The sequence below is a fragment of the Carcharhinus amblyrhynchos genome, chromosome 15 (genome assembly GCF_965287045.1).
Source record: "Carcharhinus amblyrhynchos chromosome 15, sCarAmb.v2.hapA, whole genome shotgun sequence".
NCBI lineage: Eukaryota > Metazoa > Chordata > Chondrichthyes > Carcharhiniformes > Carcharhinidae > Carcharhinus > Carcharhinus amblyrhynchos.
In genome coordinates, this window is record NC_137338.1 from 76,096,354 (window position 1) to 76,115,287 (window position 18,934).

The 18,934-nt window shown below is 44.9% G+C and overlaps 1 protein-coding gene across 3 annotated transcripts in view; it reads left to right on the top strand.

Annotated features, from left to right (window-relative positions):
* Positions 1 to 781: 781 nt before the first annotated feature.
* Positions 782 to 18,934, top strand: part of rnaseh2b (ribonuclease H2, subunit B) — a 49,013-nt gene continuing 30,860 nt past the window's right edge. For 2 of the 3 annotated variants that reach the window (XM_080204261.1, XM_080204259.1), the window contains exons 1-7: positions 782 to 945; positions 4,222 to 4,293; positions 8,149 to 8,256; positions 10,280 to 10,356; positions 13,586 to 13,703; positions 15,166 to 15,230; positions 17,426 to 17,531. In XM_080204261.1, the coding sequence (XP_080060387.1) occupies positions 882 to 945; positions 4,222 to 4,293; positions 8,149 to 8,256; positions 10,280 to 10,356; positions 13,586 to 13,703; positions 15,166 to 15,230; positions 17,426 to 17,531 (610 nt within the window). In that variant the 5' untranslated portion in view covers positions 782 to 881. The remainder of the gene's footprint in view (positions 946 to 4,221; positions 4,294 to 8,148; positions 8,257 to 10,279; positions 10,357 to 13,585; positions 13,704 to 15,165; positions 15,231 to 17,425; positions 17,532 to 18,934) is intronic. The other variant, XM_080204260.1, reaches the window with a different exon arrangement.

Consider the following 18,934-nt stretch of genomic DNA (forward strand, 5'->3'; position numbering starts at 1 on the left):
ATAATCAGGATTTTTTTTATTCAAAAGGGAAATACTGCAGATGCTGGAATCTGAAACAAAGACAGAAAGTGCTGGAAAAATCTCAGCAGGTCTGACGGCATCTGTGGAGACAGAATAGAAATTTTCGAGTCGAGATAACTTTTTGTCAGAGCCAATGAGCCCTTAAAACCACCTAGACTGAGACTTTATTGTAGTACTGAGCCAGTGCAGCACTGTCAGAAGCACCCCTTTTCGGACAAGACCTTAAACTGAGGCCCATCAATAATCCTGTGCATATTATTTCCATAAAAGAGCCAGTTCTGACAAAGGATCATCCAGACTCGAAATGTTGGCTCTATTCTGTCTTGATGTGCAATGTTGGCTCTATCCTCTGTTCACAGATGCTGTCAGAGCTGCCGATATTTTCCAGCATTTTCTGTTTTAATTTATTTTTGTCGCCTTTGGGGCAGGTTCCTAGACTGCTGTGCCCGCCCCTCAATAACCCAATTCCACTCCTACTTTAAGAGATACTTTTTTTTGCTTGTGTCTGTTTTGAATGCAGGGTCCCTTTAAGTAGGACTGTGCCAACTCGCGCACAGAAAAAGGGGTGTCAATTCCATTTGTCACCACGGATAAACAGGATGGGTGGGTTGTTAGTCCGTTTAGATCCATGATACATCCAGAAAGTATTTTATTATGATCACTGGTGTCCTTCTGTCTCTGTGGGACAGGGGTTTCGCTGTTTGAAATGAAGGTTATGATTAGGTTTCCCCCTCCGGCCGCAGTACAATGAGCTGGGGGGCAGGTTGGCGCCATTCTGAGCGGGGAACTCGGAGCTGCAACATTGTATCGCTGAAGAGATACAATCCGCTCCTTCCCTTCCGCTTACATCCTGGAGCACCATGCCCAACAAGGCAAACAGACGGACGGACTTACCCTCTGACCAGTGGGTGCTGTTGGCACAAGGTACTCAGGAAATGGCTGTACAGGGGGGAAGGGGGTGGTTTTGGCTGCCAGCTCTGCCTCTGTTGGTAACACCCTCTCCCCTGAACTCCTGCACACAGACCCCAGACTCACACTCCAGTACTGAGCCAGTGCCGCACTGTCAGAGGCGCCCTTTTTTCAATTTTGTACAAGACCTTAAACTGAGGCCCATCAGTAATCCTGTACACACCATTCCCATTGTTAAAGTCCAACAGGTTTAGCTGGTAGCGCAAGTCAGGTGATTCTCATGGGAGGTTGACTCGCCTGATGAAGGAGCTGCGCTCCGAAAGCTCGTGCTACCAAGTAACCTGGTGTTGTGAGACTTCTCACTGTGCCCACCCCAGTCCAACGCTGGCATTGCCACAACATTATTTCCATAAAAGAGCAGCGGAGTTCTCACATATAAAAAAACACACAGTGCTGGAAATCTGAAATTAAGAACAGAAAATGCTGGTTGACCTTAGAGTTCACTCATCATTAAGACACATGAATATTGAGCACTGGTAGCAGATACAGCCTGTGAAACTGTGCTCCTCAAATGGTTTTGTGGTCATGTCGTTCTTACCAGTCATAAATATCACTTCTGCCTATTGAGCCCAGAGGAGGACAGCTCTGTATAATTTTGAGATTTCTTTCTGATTTGCAAGGGAATGTCATCCTTACAGTTGCTGGTTCCTCCTTTTCATTCTTTGTCCACAGCTGCAGGTGGTCACCCTAACATTACCAGTTCATCCAATTGTCAGAGAATCATAAACTCAGACTACTGAAGACCATTTGACCCAGCAGGCCTATTACCAGCTCTTGTTAAAATGTTTTCCAGTCAGTTCCACTTTGCTGCTATTTCCCAATAGCCATGAAGTATTTTTCTTTTTTTCCAGAAAATGTTTGAATTTCAGTGCCAGGGACCTGGGTTTGATCCCTGGCCTGGGTCTGTGTGGAGTTTGTACATTCTCCCCATGTCAGTGTGGGTTTCCTCCAGGTGCTCCGGTTTCCTCCCACAGTCTGAAAGACATGCTGGTTAGGGTGCATTGATTCGAACAGGCGCTGGAGTGTGGTGACTAGGGGATTTTCACAGTAACTTCATTGCATTATTAATGTAAACCTTCCTTGTAACTAATAAATAAACTTAATTTAATTTGTTTTTGTAACTTACTGTTGAATCTTCTTCCACCAGCCTTTCAGATGGTGCATTCTAGCTCTTAACAAATTGTTGTGTTAAAACAATTTCCTCTCAGCGCCAGTCGGATTCTTTTGCTAATTCTAATAACTGACCCTCCAACAATAGAAACTCTTTCTCCATATCCTGGTCTATCAAAATACTTGATAATTTTGAATGCCACCAATAAATCTGCTCTTAATCTTCCTTGATGTAAGGCAAACAGCTGCAATTTCTCCACTTTCCATCCATGTAGCTCTTCATCTCTGGTTTGTGTCTATTGAGTCTCCCTTGCTCCCTTTCATTGTCCAGCGCTTGGGATCAGACCTCGTAAGACTAACAGCACTGTTTTCATTTAAAGGTGATCATCACCGTCCAGAGCTTTCTGTGACATCCTTTGGATAATTTGTTTAGACCTCTCGTACATTAAAAAATCTGGAATTAAGAATCTACTGATGACCATGAAACTTTTGTCAATTGTCAGAAAAGTCCATCTGGTTCACTAATGCCCTTTAGGGATGGAAATCTGCTGTCCTTACCTGGTCTGGCCTACATGTGACTCCAGACCTATAGCAATGTGGTTGACACTCAACTGCCCTCTGAAATGGTCCACTCAGTATGGGCAACTAGGGATGAGCAACAAATGCTGGCCTGCCAGATATGCCCATGTCCCATGAATGAATAAAAGAAAGTCTTGTTTACTCTGCTGCAACGTTAGTGATAATGTCTTCAGCTGCAGAGGGCCTAAGCTCTGGAATTCTTTCCGTCAACCTCCTCACTTTTCTTCCTGTCTTTCCCTCTACGCTTTTAAGTTGCTCCTTAAAACTCACCTCCACTTGTGGTTAAGCATCATAATTTTCCTGCTTGTGCTGCAAAGAAGCACTGTTAAAGGTTTTACCGTGTTAAAGGTGCCACACAAATGCAAGTTGTTATGGTGAATTCATACTGTCATTTTAGCAGCTGCCAGCAGCAGGTGCAGTCCACACCTCAGGGGAACTTTACCTGCACCGGGTAGTTTCCTGAGTTACAGAATTGACTTGCATTGAGGTACATGTCAAAGCCATCTTGCGCAAAATGAAAGCGGCATTAGAAACCCAAGGCCCGATTCTCCCATCGCGACACGCTAGTTTTTTAGCGCATTAGATTGGGAGATGTACATGTCGGCTGTTTTGTGGGATTCACGCATGCGCTCCCCATGCATGCACGTCTCTCTTCGACAGAGAGCAGGCGCAGTCGAGACCACTCTGGAAACCGGTGGGAAGACCAGGTAAGTGATTTTAATCTGTTTTTAATCTGTTTTCAATGTCATTTTCCGGCCCAGTAGCATCCCCCACCCCACCAGGAACATTTCACTTCGGTGGCGTCTAGACTAACTCCCCATGTTCGGGGAACCAGCGAGAAACCCCGCTGGTGTGAAGGGGGGGGCAATTGGGGCCGCCCCAAGGGTTGGTCGACAGGGGAATAGTGCCCCCTGGACGTGAGCACCCTGGCAGTGCCAGCCTGTGTCCCCTGGCATTGCCCAAGGGGCAAAGTGCCCATGCCCCGGGGCACCTTGGCACTGCCCTCTGAGCATCATCACTGCTGAGGGGGGGCCGGGGGCTGGAGATTGGGTTGCTTCAAGATGAGGGAGGGGAGTGGTGTCGGGGTTGGCCTGGGGCCGTGGGGGGGCCAGCACTGCGGTGGTCCCGGGCTGGCCGGCAAACTGCAGGCTGACAGATTGGGGCCACTGTCCCTGCGCAGAGATCCGGAGCTGTGAAACTCCGACGTGAATAGGTCCCGCATCCTGGGTTTTTAATAGTCTTCAGGATTGTGACTCCTGCAGCGCAGAGTGGGGAGACTCAGGTCTGAACTCCCACTGGAAAAACAGCCGTGAATTACACCACCTTTCCCGTCAATTCAGCACTTGGAATTTTTGTTGGGAGAATCAGTCCCCCAGTCTCTGGCAATGCCATGTTTCAGATTTTCCTGTGCAGAAAGACATGCTGACCAGTTTATCTGTCGGAGATCTGGGATCAGTGCACGGCATGAAGACGGTGTCATGCACAGACACTTGTTCATTACAGCTGACTGATTTTGATTTGTTTTGTCTCCCCAATTTTCAGAGTCTGCCATTAATGCACCAGAGAAAGCTGATTGTGGACCTGTTTTTACCAGACTACGCAATCCCAAAACAGGCAAGTGGAGCATTCGAGCGTGATCAAGCTTCATACACAATACATGTACCTACTGGTAATGGTTTATTAGCAAGAAAAAAACAACAAGTTCATCATTGAGACAGATGGATAATAAGTTATTTCCTACAAATGAAGAAACCTAGTCACACAGCACTTGCAGTGAAATGCAGTGGTGGATGTCATAGAGTCACAGAGGTTTACAGCATGGAAACAGGCCCTTCGGCCCTACTTGTCCATGCCGCTCCTTTTTTTAACCCCTAAGCTAGTCCCAATTGCACGTGTTTGGCCCATATCCCTCTATACCCACCTAACCCAAGAAACTGTCTAAATGCTTTAAAGTCAAAACTGTACCCGCCTCTACTACTGCCTCTGGCGGCTTGTCCCAGACAGTCGCCACCCTCTGTGTGAAAAAATTGCCCCTCTGGACACTTCTGTATCTCTCCCCTCTCATCTTAAACCTATGCCCTCTAGGTTTGGACTCCCCTACCTTTGGGAAAAGATATCTAACTGATCTGTGCCCCTCATTATTTTATAGACCTCTATTAGATCACCCCTAAACCTCCTAGGCTCCAGAGGAAAAAGTCCCAGTCTATCCAGCCTCTCCTTATAACTCAAACCATCAAGACCTAGTAGCATCCCTGTAAATCTTGTCCACACTGTTTCTAGTTTAATAATATCCTTTTAATAATAGGGTGACTAGAACTGTACACAGTTGACCAGACTTGTACACAGTTCCGTCACACTGAATCTGTGTTGGAATACATAGTAGCCAGTGTACAACAGTATTATTAGTTTCCTACATTTCCACAGTGGACTTCACTTGGAAAGAACTCTCTTCCCCCAAAGACTGGATGCTGGGGGACAATTGTAGCTTTCAAAACTGCAATTGATAGATCTTTTGTTAGATAACAGTATTGAGAGAAATGGAACCAAAGCAAGTAAACGGCATGGAGTTTCAGATCAGCAATGAGCTAAGTGATTGGTATCTGGCACAAGACTCTGAATTACCTATTCTGTCCCTAAGTGGTTAGCACTGCTGCCTCACTGTATCAGGAACCCTGGTTCAACTCCGGCCTCGGGTCACTCTCTGTGTGGAGGTAGCACATTCTCGCTGTGTCTGTGTGGGTTTCCTCCAGGTGCTCCAGATTCCTCCGTGTAGGTTAGGTTGATTGGTCACGCTGAATTGACCCTCGTGTCAGGGGACTAACAAGGTAAATATGTGGGGTTATGAGAATAGGGCCTGGGTGGGGTTGTGGTTGGTGCAGACTCGATGGGCCAAGTGGCCTCCTCCTGCTGTGTAGGGATTTTATGAATTGGCAAATGAGTTTGCAGCACGAAATGGACCAGTCAGTTGAACAGGTTCTTACCAGTGTTAATGCTCCACACAACCTTCTTCCCACTAACCCCGTTAAGCATGTCCTTTCAATTCCATCTGCCGCATGTTTATAGCTTTTCCTTAAATGCTTCTTTCAGCAAAGCATATTTGTGATTTCTTCTTCTTTAGCTCTGTGCCCTAAGACCCATAGTGTCGTGACCTCCAGCATGAGTAAGGCATCCTGAATCCACTCAGTCAGCCTGAACAGGACCCAATCCTGTGACTGAGTCTGCTGCTACTAATCAGATTCACACTGCCAAATGATGACAACATAATTTTTACGTGTGTGTTATTGTCCTGAGCTATGAACCGGTAGCACAGTGATTAGCCCTGCTGCCTCACAATGCCAAGGACCTGGGTTCGATTCCCAACTTGGGTCACTGTTTGTGCGGAGTTTGCATGTTCTCCCCCTGTCTGCGAGGGTTTGTTCCGGGTGCTCCGGTTTCTTTCCACAGTGTGAAAGACGTGCTGGTTATGTGCATTGACCCAAACAGGCGCCGGAGTGTGGCGACTAGGGGAATTTCACAGTAACTTTGTTGCAGTGATAATGTAAGCCTTACTTGTGACTAATAAGTAAACTTTAAAACTTTAGTGATGATGGAGGCACCATTTTTCTTTCAATCAATTGGCTGACCAGGAATCTCATCCACTCTTGCACTTCTCATTGGCATTTGTTAGAAGGATTTACATGTTGATACTCAACTTATTTGACTGCATTACTAACGCACCTTCCTTGTCCTGGAATGGACCTCGAATCTGGAGGAGCATCCAGCTCAGAGGCAGGGATACCACCCACTTATTCATTGTATTATCAGCACAGAACAGTTATGTGGGGTCTGGCATTATCATGGGAACTGAGATTTTGGAGGTAAAATGTTTAAAATTAAATCCAAGTGGAACAAAGCTGGTTTAGACTTCACTGATATTTAATAGATTGGTTTCAGATTGAACATATAGCCTGCGTACGTGTGCTGGGACGCGCGGCCTGCGTACGTGTGCTGGGACGCGCGGCCTGCGTACGTGTGCTGGGACGCGCGGCCTGCGTACGTGTGCTGGGACGCGCGGCCTGCGTACGTGTGCTGGGACGCGCGGCCTGCGTACGGGTGCTGGGACGCGCGGCCTGCGTACGGGTGCTGGGACGCGCGGCCTGCGTACGGGTGCTGGGACATGTAGCCTAAGCACGTGTGCTGGGGTGTGCAGCCTGACTGCTTGTATGAGTGCTGGGATGAGAAGGATGAGAGATTCAACTTTTTGTTCTTGGATCTATCACAACGTGCTTTGTGATTAACTCAAATCTCTATTATACAATTGAATCTCTTTCACTGCCTTTGGGCCCATTTCCTGTTGAATTTGCATGTTGTGCTGACAGGCTGACAATAAAGGTGGCTGCATTAAGTGTTAAAAATACAGCGGGCAGTAGTTTGGATTGTAGAAGGAATTAGATAGAATATAAATGTGTACAGAACATAGATTGCTGCACAAAAAAATGGAAAGGAAATGGACAGAACCTTCATAGAAACAGGAGTGGGCAGTTATTGGAGGCAGTGGCCTAGTGGTATTACCATGGGACTATCAATCCAGAAACTCAGGTAATGTTCTGGGGCCCCTGGTTCGAATCCTGGATGATGGAGTTTGAATTCAGTAAAAAATATTTCTGGAATTAAGAATCTGCTGATTGCCATTGTCGATTGTCAGAAAAACCCATCTGGTTCACTGATCCCCTTTAGGGAAGGAAATCTGCCATCCTTACCAGGTCTGACCTACATCCATCTGGTTCACTGATCCCCTTTAGGGAAGGAAATCTGCCATCCTTACCAGGTCTGACCTACATGTGATTCTAGAGCCACAGCAATGTGATTGACTCTCAACTGCTGTCCAAGAGCAACTAGGGATGGGCAATAAATGCTGGCTGTTCAGCGACGCCCATGTCCCGTGAATGAATTAAAAAAATTTCAACTCTTTGATCCTCGTCTGACGTTTATTAAGTGTACGACCGATCTGTATTCCAACTGCGTCCAACATAAAACTTCAGATGCTGAGCATCCACTGAAATGTTAACTTTCTTTCTCTGATTTCGTATCCTTCATACCTTTGAGTAGCAAAAACCTATTAATCTGACAATTATAAATTGAGCTAACATCTGCTGCTTTTTATGAGAGATTTCCACCTTTCTACAGTGTGTTCTAACTTGTCTCCTGAATGGCCTACCTCTGACCTTTTAGGTTATGTTATATCCTACCCTTTTAGAAGTGAATCTGCTTCTGCTTTCCTTTCAGGCAGCAGATTTCCGATCATAGCCAATTCTGTGAGTGGGAGAAAAAAGTCTCCTCAACTAGCAAAAAAAAAACCAGGAGAGTTATCATGAAACTGTTTGTGGGTTGAATTACTGTACAGTAAAATTTATTGATGCTTATAATCACACGCACTGTTGCAGGATATTGTAAAATGGACTTGTATGAATTAATTTATCTCTTTTTCAGGCACTGCTGCTTTGTACCTTTTTAATGCTGGTGGTAGGCAGGTTTATGAAGTGAAAGCTTTTGATGAAGAGTATCGTTCTTGGTTTATCGGGCAGTCTGTTCAGCATGGTAAGTATCCTTATTATCCTGTCTGGTATCCCTATTACCTTATCCAAATTGCCCTGTCAGGCTACTTGAGTATGTTTGATAGCACTGACTGGTGCTGTCAAACTGGTGATGGTTAACAGTGACGCAAAGTAATTATTAGAAAGATTTCTCACTGGGACGACAGACGTTGAGGGGTGACCTGATAGAAGTCTACAAGATTATGAGAGGCACGGACAGAGTGGATAGTCAGAAGCTTTTTCCCAGGGTGGAAAAGTCAATTACTAGGGGGCACAGGTTTAAGATGCAAGGGGCAAGGTTTAAAGGAGATGGTACGAGGTAGGTTTTTTACACAGAGGGTGGTGGGTGCCTGGAACTTGCTGCCAAGGGAGGCAGTGGAAGCAAATACGATAGTGAGTTTTAAGGGGTGTCTGAACAAATACATGAATAGGATGAGATATGGTTCCCGGAAGGGTAGGGGGTTTTAGTTCAGTCATGCACATAGTTGGTGCAGGCTTGGAGGGCTGCAAGGCCTGTTCCTATGCTGTAATTTTCTTTGTTCTTTGTATTTGTACACTAATTTGCGCAGACTGAATTTCTCCTCTTGCTGTTTTAAAGCTAACTGAAATCTTTGTGGCACATAGAATCCCATCATTTTGAAGGTGTGCCCTGGTTCCATAAAAGTGCAAATCCTAGACCAGTGTCTAAATTGCCCCCTTGGTACAGATAACATGGGTTTGACGTTATTGTGCAGTTTACACATTAGCGAAGTGACCCTGACAGTTTACGTTCACAGTGTTGCGATGGTTATCAGATTGTGTTAATAGATTTTTTTTTTATTCATGGAAAACGGGCATGGCTGGCTGGCCAGCATTTATTGTCCACCCTGGTTGCCCAAGGGCAGTTGAGATTGCAGTGGCTCTGGCATCAGCTGTAGGCCAGACCAGGTAAGGAAGGCAGATTTCCTTCCCTAAAGGACATGAGTGAATCAGATGGATTTTTCCAACAATCAGCAATGGTTTTATGGTCATCTGTAGACTCTTAATTCCAGATATTTTTTACTGAATTCAAATTCCACCGTCTGCCGTGGTGGGATTCGAAGCTGAGTCTCCCAGAATAGTAGCTGAGTTTCTGGATTAATCTTCTAGCGATAATACCACTAGGCCATTGCCTTCTCATTTCAGTGCCACTGTTATTTCCCCGGTGTAGGGGTTTGGATGTTTTACTGTTTTCTTGGCTAATCAGTCAGATCATTAAGTTGCACTTTTGTGTTTCGTGTTTTCCACAAGAGAAGCTAGTTTGTTATCTGCACTTTTCACCTGCATATTCCTAAAATCCTATATTGTAAATTAAATAAGATTTAAAATAAAATCAATTTAAAATATACATAAAAGATAAAACTTTGAACTCTTCACTGCATGATTAAGAAAGCTACTCAGTTGTCAGGACAACTAAGGATCACTAATAAATGTAAGCCTTGCCAGCGGTGCCTAAATCCCCAGAATTGATTTTTTTAAAAGAAGTTCCATAAACAATGATGAGGTAAGTGACCAGATAATTTGCTTTCTCAGTTGGATAATACAGTTGGGCGGCACAGTGGTCAGCACTGTTGCCTCACAGCGCCAGGGACCCGGGTTCAATTCCAGTCTCAGGTCACTGTCTGTGCGGATGGAGTTTGCACATTCTCCCCGTGTCTGTGTGGGTTTCCTCCTGCTGCTCCAGTTTCCTCCCACAGTCAAAAGATGTGCGAGTTTGTTTGATTGGTCGTGCTAAATTGGCCCTCGTGTCAGGGGGACTAGTTAGGATAAATATGTGAGGCTACGGGAATAGGGCCTGGATGGGATTGTGGTCAAGCAGATTCGATGGGCCGAATGTCCTCCTTCTGCACTATAGGTATTCTGTGTATAAGAACGGCTCCCAACCAGCCTCCAACCAGTCAGAAAAGATCTGACATTTTATTTTGGTTTTTGTTAAGGATGTGACTATCTGCAGGTGGGAGTATTTGAACGACAGTTGCTTGTGTTAATTCCTATTCCTTCCTTTTCAGATGGAAGACTTCTGTTTGTTACTCCCCTGGACCCGTTGTTTTTGGTTCTGCCGTACCTTATACAGGCCAGTGAAAAGGTGAGTCATGTGTTTTACCGCAGTAGACTCTTAATCTGCGCGTGACTGAACTTGAAATGCTGAATAGAGTCAATTAATCTAGCTTAGAATGACATTAATCCCTTACACCTAGGCTGACCCCAATCTAGCTGAGTAGGGGGCATTGCTGGTGCCCTGCTCATTGCCTAAGGTTAATCACCGACAGCAGGATTACTGTAAAAAGGCAGCCATGCCATGTAAAGGCCTCTCCAGTGACCCCTCTCGTTACAGTTTTCTTCAGATTCTCTGACCAAAAACAAGGTTGGTGGAAAGCCTGCTGTAATAGCAATAACAGCCACGACCTGGGCAATGGCAAGGGAGTAATTCTAATGGTAGCACTGGTCAATCTGTAAGGGAAGAGTTCTCTGAGCTCAGGAATGCCACTCGAAGGTTAATGGCACTGTGCCAAGTGAATGACTGAAGTGGACAGTCTGAAACAATCGCAGACCAAATGGTGTGAGAATAAGCAAGGTGATGGCAGGGCGTTTGAGTATTTTCATTAAGGCAAGTGAAGTAATTGTTGAGGCCTCCATTACCAGGATGGGCCAGTAAGATCGCAACTTGCATTTTATGCAGCACCTTTAAAACAGTAACACGTTCCAGAGCATTTCCTAGGAGTACAGTCAGAGAACGATTAGCGCCAAGCCAAAGAAGCAGAAAGATTTAAGAAATAGGAGTAAGAGAAGACTGTGGGCCCGTCATGCAGGCTCTGTCTGCTGCCTGACAGCACCAGGGACCCAGGTTTGATTGCTGGCTTGGGTCTCTGTCTGTGTGGAGTTTGCACGTCCTCCCCATGTTTGTGTGGGTTTCCTCCCACAGTCTGAAAGACGTGCTGGTTAGGTGCATTGATCCGAACAGGTGCCGGAGTGTGGCGACTAGGGGATTTTCACAGTAGCGTCATTGCAGTGTTAATGTAAACCTTATTTGTGACTAATAGATAAACTTTACTTTTAATACAGTCGTATTGACCTTGGGCTACTACTCGGTTTTCCCTCCTGCTCGTTGTATCCTTCGATTCTCTGAGAGACAAAAATATGTCTTTTAACGGGCATTAGAACAAGTGACCAAAGATTTGCCTAAAGTAGTCAGTTTTAAGAACTGCCTTAAAGGAGGAGAGGGAGATTAGGAAGCAAATTGCTGTCCTGAAGACAAGGCAAAATTATTGGGGAATGTGCAAGAATTGGGGGAACTATTATGGACCAGGAGGAGGTTACAGAGATAGGATTGTGTGATGCCTTAGGTAAGAACTGGGAGCAGGAGAAGGTAATTAAGCCTCTTGAGTCTGCTCCTGCCATTCAAAATGAGCGTTGCTGATCTCATCTCAGCCTCAACCCCACTTTCCTGGCCGTTGCCCAAGAGTAGGGAAATTTGATAATCAAACAAACTCGAAGGTTTTGTGTCTGAATGCATGAAACATTCAGAACAAAATTAATGAGTTAACAGCGCAAATGGAGACAAAGGGGTATGATTTGGTGGTGATTACTGAGACATGGTTACAAGGAGACCAGGTCTGGGAATTGAATATCCAAGGCTACTTATTATTTCCGAAGGATAGACAGATAGGAAAAGGAGGTGGTATAGCTTTGCCAAAAAATAAGGGGATTTGTGCTGTCTGAGAAATTCTATTTTCTCAGAAAACTAAGGAAATTTGGCATGTCAGCTAGAACTCTTACCAACTTTTACAGATGCACCATAGAAAACATTCTTTCTGGTTGTATCGCAGCTTGGTATGGCTCCTGTTCTGCCCAAGACCGCAAGGAACTACAAAAGATTGTAAATGTAACCCAATCCATCACGTAAACCAGCCTCCCATCTATTGATTCTGTCTATGCTTCCTGCTGCCTCGGCAAAGCAGCCAGCATAATTAAGGACCCCACGCACCCCGGACATTCTCTCTTCCACCTTCTTCCATCAGGAAAAAGATACAAAAGTCTGAGGTCACATACCAACCAACTTAAGAACAACTTCTTCCCTGCTGCTGTCAGACTTTTGAATGGACCTATTTTGCATTAAGTTGATCTTTCTCTACACCCTAGCTATGACTGAAACACTATATTCTGCACTGTCTCATTTCTTTCTCTATGAATGATATGTTTTGTCTGTATCGCACACAACAAACAATACTTTTCGCTGTATGTTACTATATGTGACAGTAAATCAAATCAAAAATTATATCGGCACTGAAGACCAAGATATGGAATCAGACTGGGTAGAAACAAAAAATAACAAAGGAAAGAAGTCCATGGTGGGAGTAATCTATTGGTCCCCACAGTAGTTTGATTTAATTTGATTTATTACTGTCACATGTATTAACATACAGTGAAAAGTATTGTTTCTTGTGCGCTATACAGACAAAGCATGCTGTACATAGAGAAGGAAAGGAGAGAGTGCAGAATGTAGTGTTACAGTCACAGCTAGGGTATAGAAAAAGATCAGCTTAATGTGAGGTAGGTCCATTCAAAAGTCTGTTGGCAGCAGGGAAAAAATTGTTCTTGAGTCGATTGGTACGTGACCTCAGGCTTTTGTATCTTTCTCCCAATGGAGAAAGGTAGAAGAGAGAATGTCCGGGGTGTGTGGATCCTTAATTATACTGGCTGCTTTGCCGAGGCAGCAGGAAGTGTAGACGGTCAGTGGGTGGGAGGCTGGTTTGAGTGATGGATTGGGCTTCATTCACCACCCCTTGCAGTTTCATGCAGTCTTGGGCAGAGCAGGAGCCATACCAAGCTGTGAAACAACCAGAAAGAATGTTTTCTGTGGTGCATTTGTAAAAGTTAGTGAGAGTTGTAGCTGACATGCCAAATTTCCTTCGTCTCCTGAGAAAGAGCCCACTTCTGTTTCAATGTTTCTTTGATTAGAACAGCAAAACTTGAAATACATGCAGATCAGTGGTAAAGAGGATATATAATTAATATTAAAGAGGATATAAATATTAATTAAAGAAGACATATCATTAATATGTCCCTTCCTGCAAGGTTCAATGGTATGTAGCTATGGAGCTTGGAAAAATAAGTCTGGGAGATCCCTAAGTTATTCTAGCATCTGCTGTGAACTATGCTGAATTAAAATAATGCTGAAAACACAATCAGTGATGCCAAACAATATAGACTTCCTTAACTGGTGGAAATTCAATGTCAGCAACCATTAATCTCGGGACAGATTGTCGTTTGATAATTTTGTCACATATATCTTCTTCAAACTCCTTTCTTCCCAGCAGGGAAAGTTTCAGCCAGTGGATCAGGTCATAAAGGATGAAGATTTTCCCAGGTGCAGCACCTTACTGAATTGTACGAGGACTTTGCCGTCACTCCATCACCTCACTGATGAAAAAGGTACAGCCTTGGAACCTTGTGAATTCCTAATCTACCCCCTCTCTCACACACCTTGTGTAACTATTATTTTATGGTGGGTGGTGTCACCTTATTCTTGGCTCTGATGCAATCATAGAGTTTTACAGCGTGGAATTGTCCATATCACACTTTTTTTTAAACCCCTAGGCTAGTCCCAATTGCCCGCATTTGGCCCATATCCCTCTATGTCCATCTTACCCATGTAACTGTCTAAACACTTTTTAAAAGATAACATTGTACCCGCCTCTACTACTGCCTCTGGCAGCTTGTTCCAGAAACTCACCACCCTCTGTGTGGAAAGCAATACCCTCTGGACCCTTTTGTATCTCTCCCCTCACATCTTAAACCTATGACCTTGTGTTTTAGACACCCCTACTTTTGGGAAAAGATATTGACCATCTAGCTGATCTGTGCCCCTCATTATTTTCTAAACCTCTATAAGATCACCCCTCAGTCTCCTGCGCTCCAGAGAAAAAAAGTCCCAGTCTCTCCTTATAACACAAACCATCAAGTCCTGGTAGCATCCTAGTAAATCTCTTCTGCACTCTTTCTAGTTTAATAATATTATTTCTAAAATAGCGTGACCAGAACTGTACACAGTATTCCAAGTGTGGCCTTCCCAATGTCTGAACAACTTCAACAAGACGTCCCAACTCCTGTATTCAGTGTTCTGACCAATGAAACCAAGCATGTCGAATGCCTTCTTCACTACTGTTAAGCAGCCAGCATAATTAAGGACTCCACGCACTCCGGACTTTCTCTCTTCCACTTTCTTCTGTCGGGAGAAAGATATAAAAGTCTGAGGACACATACCAACTGACTCCAAAACAGCTTCTTCCCTGCTGCTTTTGAATGGATCTACCTCGCATTATGTTGACCTTTCTCTACACTGTAGCTACGACTGTAACACTACACTCTGCACTCTCTCATTTCCTTCTCTATGAACGGTATGCTTTGTCTGTATAGCACGCAAAAAGCGATACTTTTCACTGTATGCTAATACATGTAACAATAATAAATTAAATCAGCTCCCTTATGTGAGGGGGAAGGAAAATCTGAATGCTAACCTCAAACAGCCACTCGCCAGAGGGCTTGGGTTCTCTCTATCTGCTCTGCTTAAACCCTCTATTAAATTATCCCTTGATCCACTGACCCCAAACAAACAGTCTAACCCAGGGGAAAGATCTATCTGTCAGTGGGCAATTGCCTCCATTTCCCCAAAAGCACAGTGTGGGTGCTGAAGACAGGTAGGTACCTGGTGATATTGAGCCCTGGACTGAGTGAAGCAAGCTTCACCCTGAACATGCTTGACTTCAGTCAGACCTCAAATTCCAGTATTATTTTCCCCTTTCACATTTTCAAATGTTTTATATTGCTTATGACACTTGCTTGCCCATTTTATTTATGGCCTTCTTCTCTTTATTCCACCGTCCCCCACCCTCAGAAATTGGTGATCGGAAGTTTTATAAATACAATAAGGAGAAGACTCTGGTGTGGCTAAAGAAAAAGGTAATCTATTTAATTGTAAATGTTATATTTTCTGTAACGATGGTCACATGCAGCACCTTTTGCAGACTTGCCTTGAAACCTTCAGCTTTGGGTGGGGGTGAAAAGTGATCAGGCCTCCCTTCCCCTGTTAGTGCTTCAGCTGATTCTGCTTGCCATTGTCTTCAGCAGTGACCTGCAGCATACAATATAACGGAACAGTTGCAGAACAGAAGGGGGTCGTTCATCCCATTGTGTCCATGCCCGCTCAGTGCAAGAACAACTCAGCTGGTCCCACTCCTCAGCCCCTTTTCCAATAACCCTGCAAATTGTCCCTTGTCAGATTCCCCTTAGAGAGCCATGATTAAGTCTGCCTCCAGCACATGCTCTGTCTGTGCATTCCTAACCACTCACTGCTTAGGAAAAGATTTTCCTTCATGTTACAGGGAGGCACAGTGGTCAGCACTGCTGCCTCACAGCTGCAGGGACCTGGGTTCGATTCCCAGCTTGGGTCACTGTCTGTGTGAAGTTTGCACATTCTCCCCATGTCTGCGTGGGTTTCCTCCCACAGACGTGTGGGTTAGATGCATTGGCCATGCCAAATTCCCCCTTCGTGTCCCAAGATGTGGAGGTTAGAGGGATTAGCGGGGTAAAAATGTGGTGTTATGGGGATGGGTCTTGGTGGGATTTTTGTCGGTGCAGACTTGATGGGCCAAATGGCCGCCTTCTGCACTGTAAGGATTCTCTAATTCTATACATTTAATTCTTTTGCCATTCACTTTAAACCAGTATCTTCTGGTTTTCAACCCTTCCACCAATGGGAAGTTGCTATCCATGTAGTCTGTGTAGACTGCTCATGACTTTAAACACATCTATCAAAGTACCTATCAACCTCTTCTAAGCTTCTTCAAATACCACATCATCTTTCATCACTGGTTAAATCTCTTAAATCTTCTCTGCACCTGATTGTGCATTTAAGACTCACTCTGGGGATTTAATCCAGGCTGGATTACTGAGGGAGTGCTACACCGTTGGTGGAGCTCTCTTTCAGAAAATGCATCCAGTCAATGCCTAAAAAAGAAATGAAATCATCTGGGATTTACCTGATTGCCGTTTGTGGGACTGTGTGAGAAGAAAGGCTCCTCAATTTCTTACCTAGCCCCAAACTTAATGTTCACTTGAAGAGACAGTACAGACCTGACTGGCCAAATGGCCCCTTCTGCACCGTAACAATTTTGTAACACAATTCAACAAGAACGACGCTTCAGAAGTACTTCACTGGTTATAAAACACTTTAAAACCTCCCCGGGTTTATTTTATTATTGTCACAAGTAAACAGTACTTGTTTACTTGCAATGAAGTTACTGTGAAGACCCCTCAGTTGCCACACTCTGGCGAATTGTTTCACAGAATTGCAGAAGGGGCCATTTGGCCCGTCAGGTCCATACTGTCTCTCCGAATGAACACTAAGATTTGGGGCTAGGTAAGGAATGGAGGAGCCATTCTCCTCACACAGTCCCACGAACAGCAATCAGATAAATCCCAGATGATTTCATTTCTTTTTTAGGCCCCATCAGGATGCCTCTTCTGAAAGAGAGCTCCACCAACCGCGTAGCATTCCCTCAGTATTGCACCGGAATGCCAGCCTGGATTAAACCCCCTAGTCGCCACACCCCGGCGCCTGTTCGGGTGCACTGAGGGAGAATTTAGCATGACCAATGCACCTAACCAGTGCATTTTTTGGACCGTGGGAAGAAACCAGAGCACCCAGAGGAAACTCACGCTGAAACGGGGACCACGTGCAGACTCCGCACAGACTGTGACCCAAACTGGGAATTGAATCCGGGTCCCTGGCGCTATGAGGCAGCAGTGCTAACCACTGTGCCACAGTATAACATGGGGTTACAATTGATGGCAGATGTCTAATGGAGCACCCAAGTTAATCCAAAACTGGGGTCTGGGTTTCATTTCAGTGAGATCTGCTGATGTCCGTCACACATCCAGAGGCAGCTCTGTAGCAGAGCCACAGTCCACGTTGTGAGATAGCAGTGCTAACCACCGTGCCACCCCAGGTAATGACTGATGTGATAGTTGAGGCAGTGATTAGAGTGTTTACACAGTTTCATTGAGTATTTACATCCACTTGGCCGCTGGGTTATCCCATTCTCTGCGGAGCAACAAGGTGTTTTTTGATTGGCTGTGTCTCTTGCTTCGACTAGGTTGAGCAGACTGTCAAATCACTGAAGAACAGCAATCTCTCTGTAGGTGGAGGTGTACAGTCCAGTATGCTGATTAGAAATAAACCAGCTACACAAGTAACTGAAGGTTAGTGGCTATTCCTCAATTATTGATTCATTTGCAGATTGCTTATTTAGGTTGGAATAAGAATCATAGAATCCCTATAATGCAGAAGGAGGCCATTCGGCCCATCGAATCTGCACCGGCCACAATCCCACCCAGACCCTATTCCCATAACCCCACATATTTACCCCGCTAATTCCCCTGATACTAGGGACAGTTTAGCATGGCCAATGCACCTAACCAGCACACCTTTGGACTGTGGGAGGAAACCCACGCAGACACGGGGAGAATGTGAAAACCCCACACTGACACTGACCTGAGGCCAGAATTGAACCTGGGTCCCTGGAGCTGTGAAGCAGCAGTGCTAACCACTGTGCCACCCTCATAAGTTACAAGACATTGCAATAACCAATTTGGCAGCCAACTAATTGTACTTTCTGATCAGTAAATGTAATAAGTAGTAAGCACCATTGATGGACATGCGATCTGAATATTTGTATTCCCATGACTTATGCGTGTGAATGTTAATCTTGTTATTGCGCTGCTTTACGTTCTTGCTCATTGCTTCATGGTTAGCTGCTAAAATGGTGTGGAAGCTGGTTGAAAATGCTGGACCTCAGCAGCAGCATTATATAGAGAAGGGAGAACTGTCATCATGGTCAGCTCAGCCCAGTTCGAAGAACTAAGCCAAGATGACGGCAGTGGGTGAAAGGCAGGAATGTGGGATGGCGATTACAGCAGATCAGTCATGGTCTTGTTGGGAGTGTCAGAGCAGACTCAGGAGGCTGAGTGACCTACTGCTCCTTCTTTATATGTTTGTATGGATGGAGAATGTGGGTGGCGTGGATGGACAGCAGGACCAGATCGCTTTGTGGGCGGGTGGGTGTTGTGGGGAGCAAGGAACAACATTCTCAGCAAGGGGTCTGAACTCTGCGACTTTTGGGTGGAAAGCTAGTAGCTGCTCAGAGAGGTATCTGATAAAGTCATGGCAGAATTCCACACTTTGGTGAAAGGGAGGTTGCATGATGGTTATGTTTGTTATGTAAGTTTGCAGTCAAAGTACATTTTTCTGCAGCGTGTGCAAGGCATTTTTTACTAACTCAAATGGCTGTGGCTATTGAGAATGCTGTATAAAGGGTCATACTGAAGTTCCTTTGCTGGCATGGAAAGCTGAAGTGTGTGGGTGAAAGAGAGGGAGATGATGCAATAGCCCACCCTGCAGACCTTTGCTGACCCGCAGCTTAATACCAAGGTCTAGACTTTTAAGAGTTATCTCAGTGGCTGTAATTTGGTGCTGAATATAAAGGGAGGATTCAAGCTCTACTCCATTGTCCAGGCTGACACTCATGTATCGTATAGAGGGAATACTGCAGTGTTTGAGGAGAGAGACATTCCCATTCTTTTTGGATGTTACACCATGGTCCCAT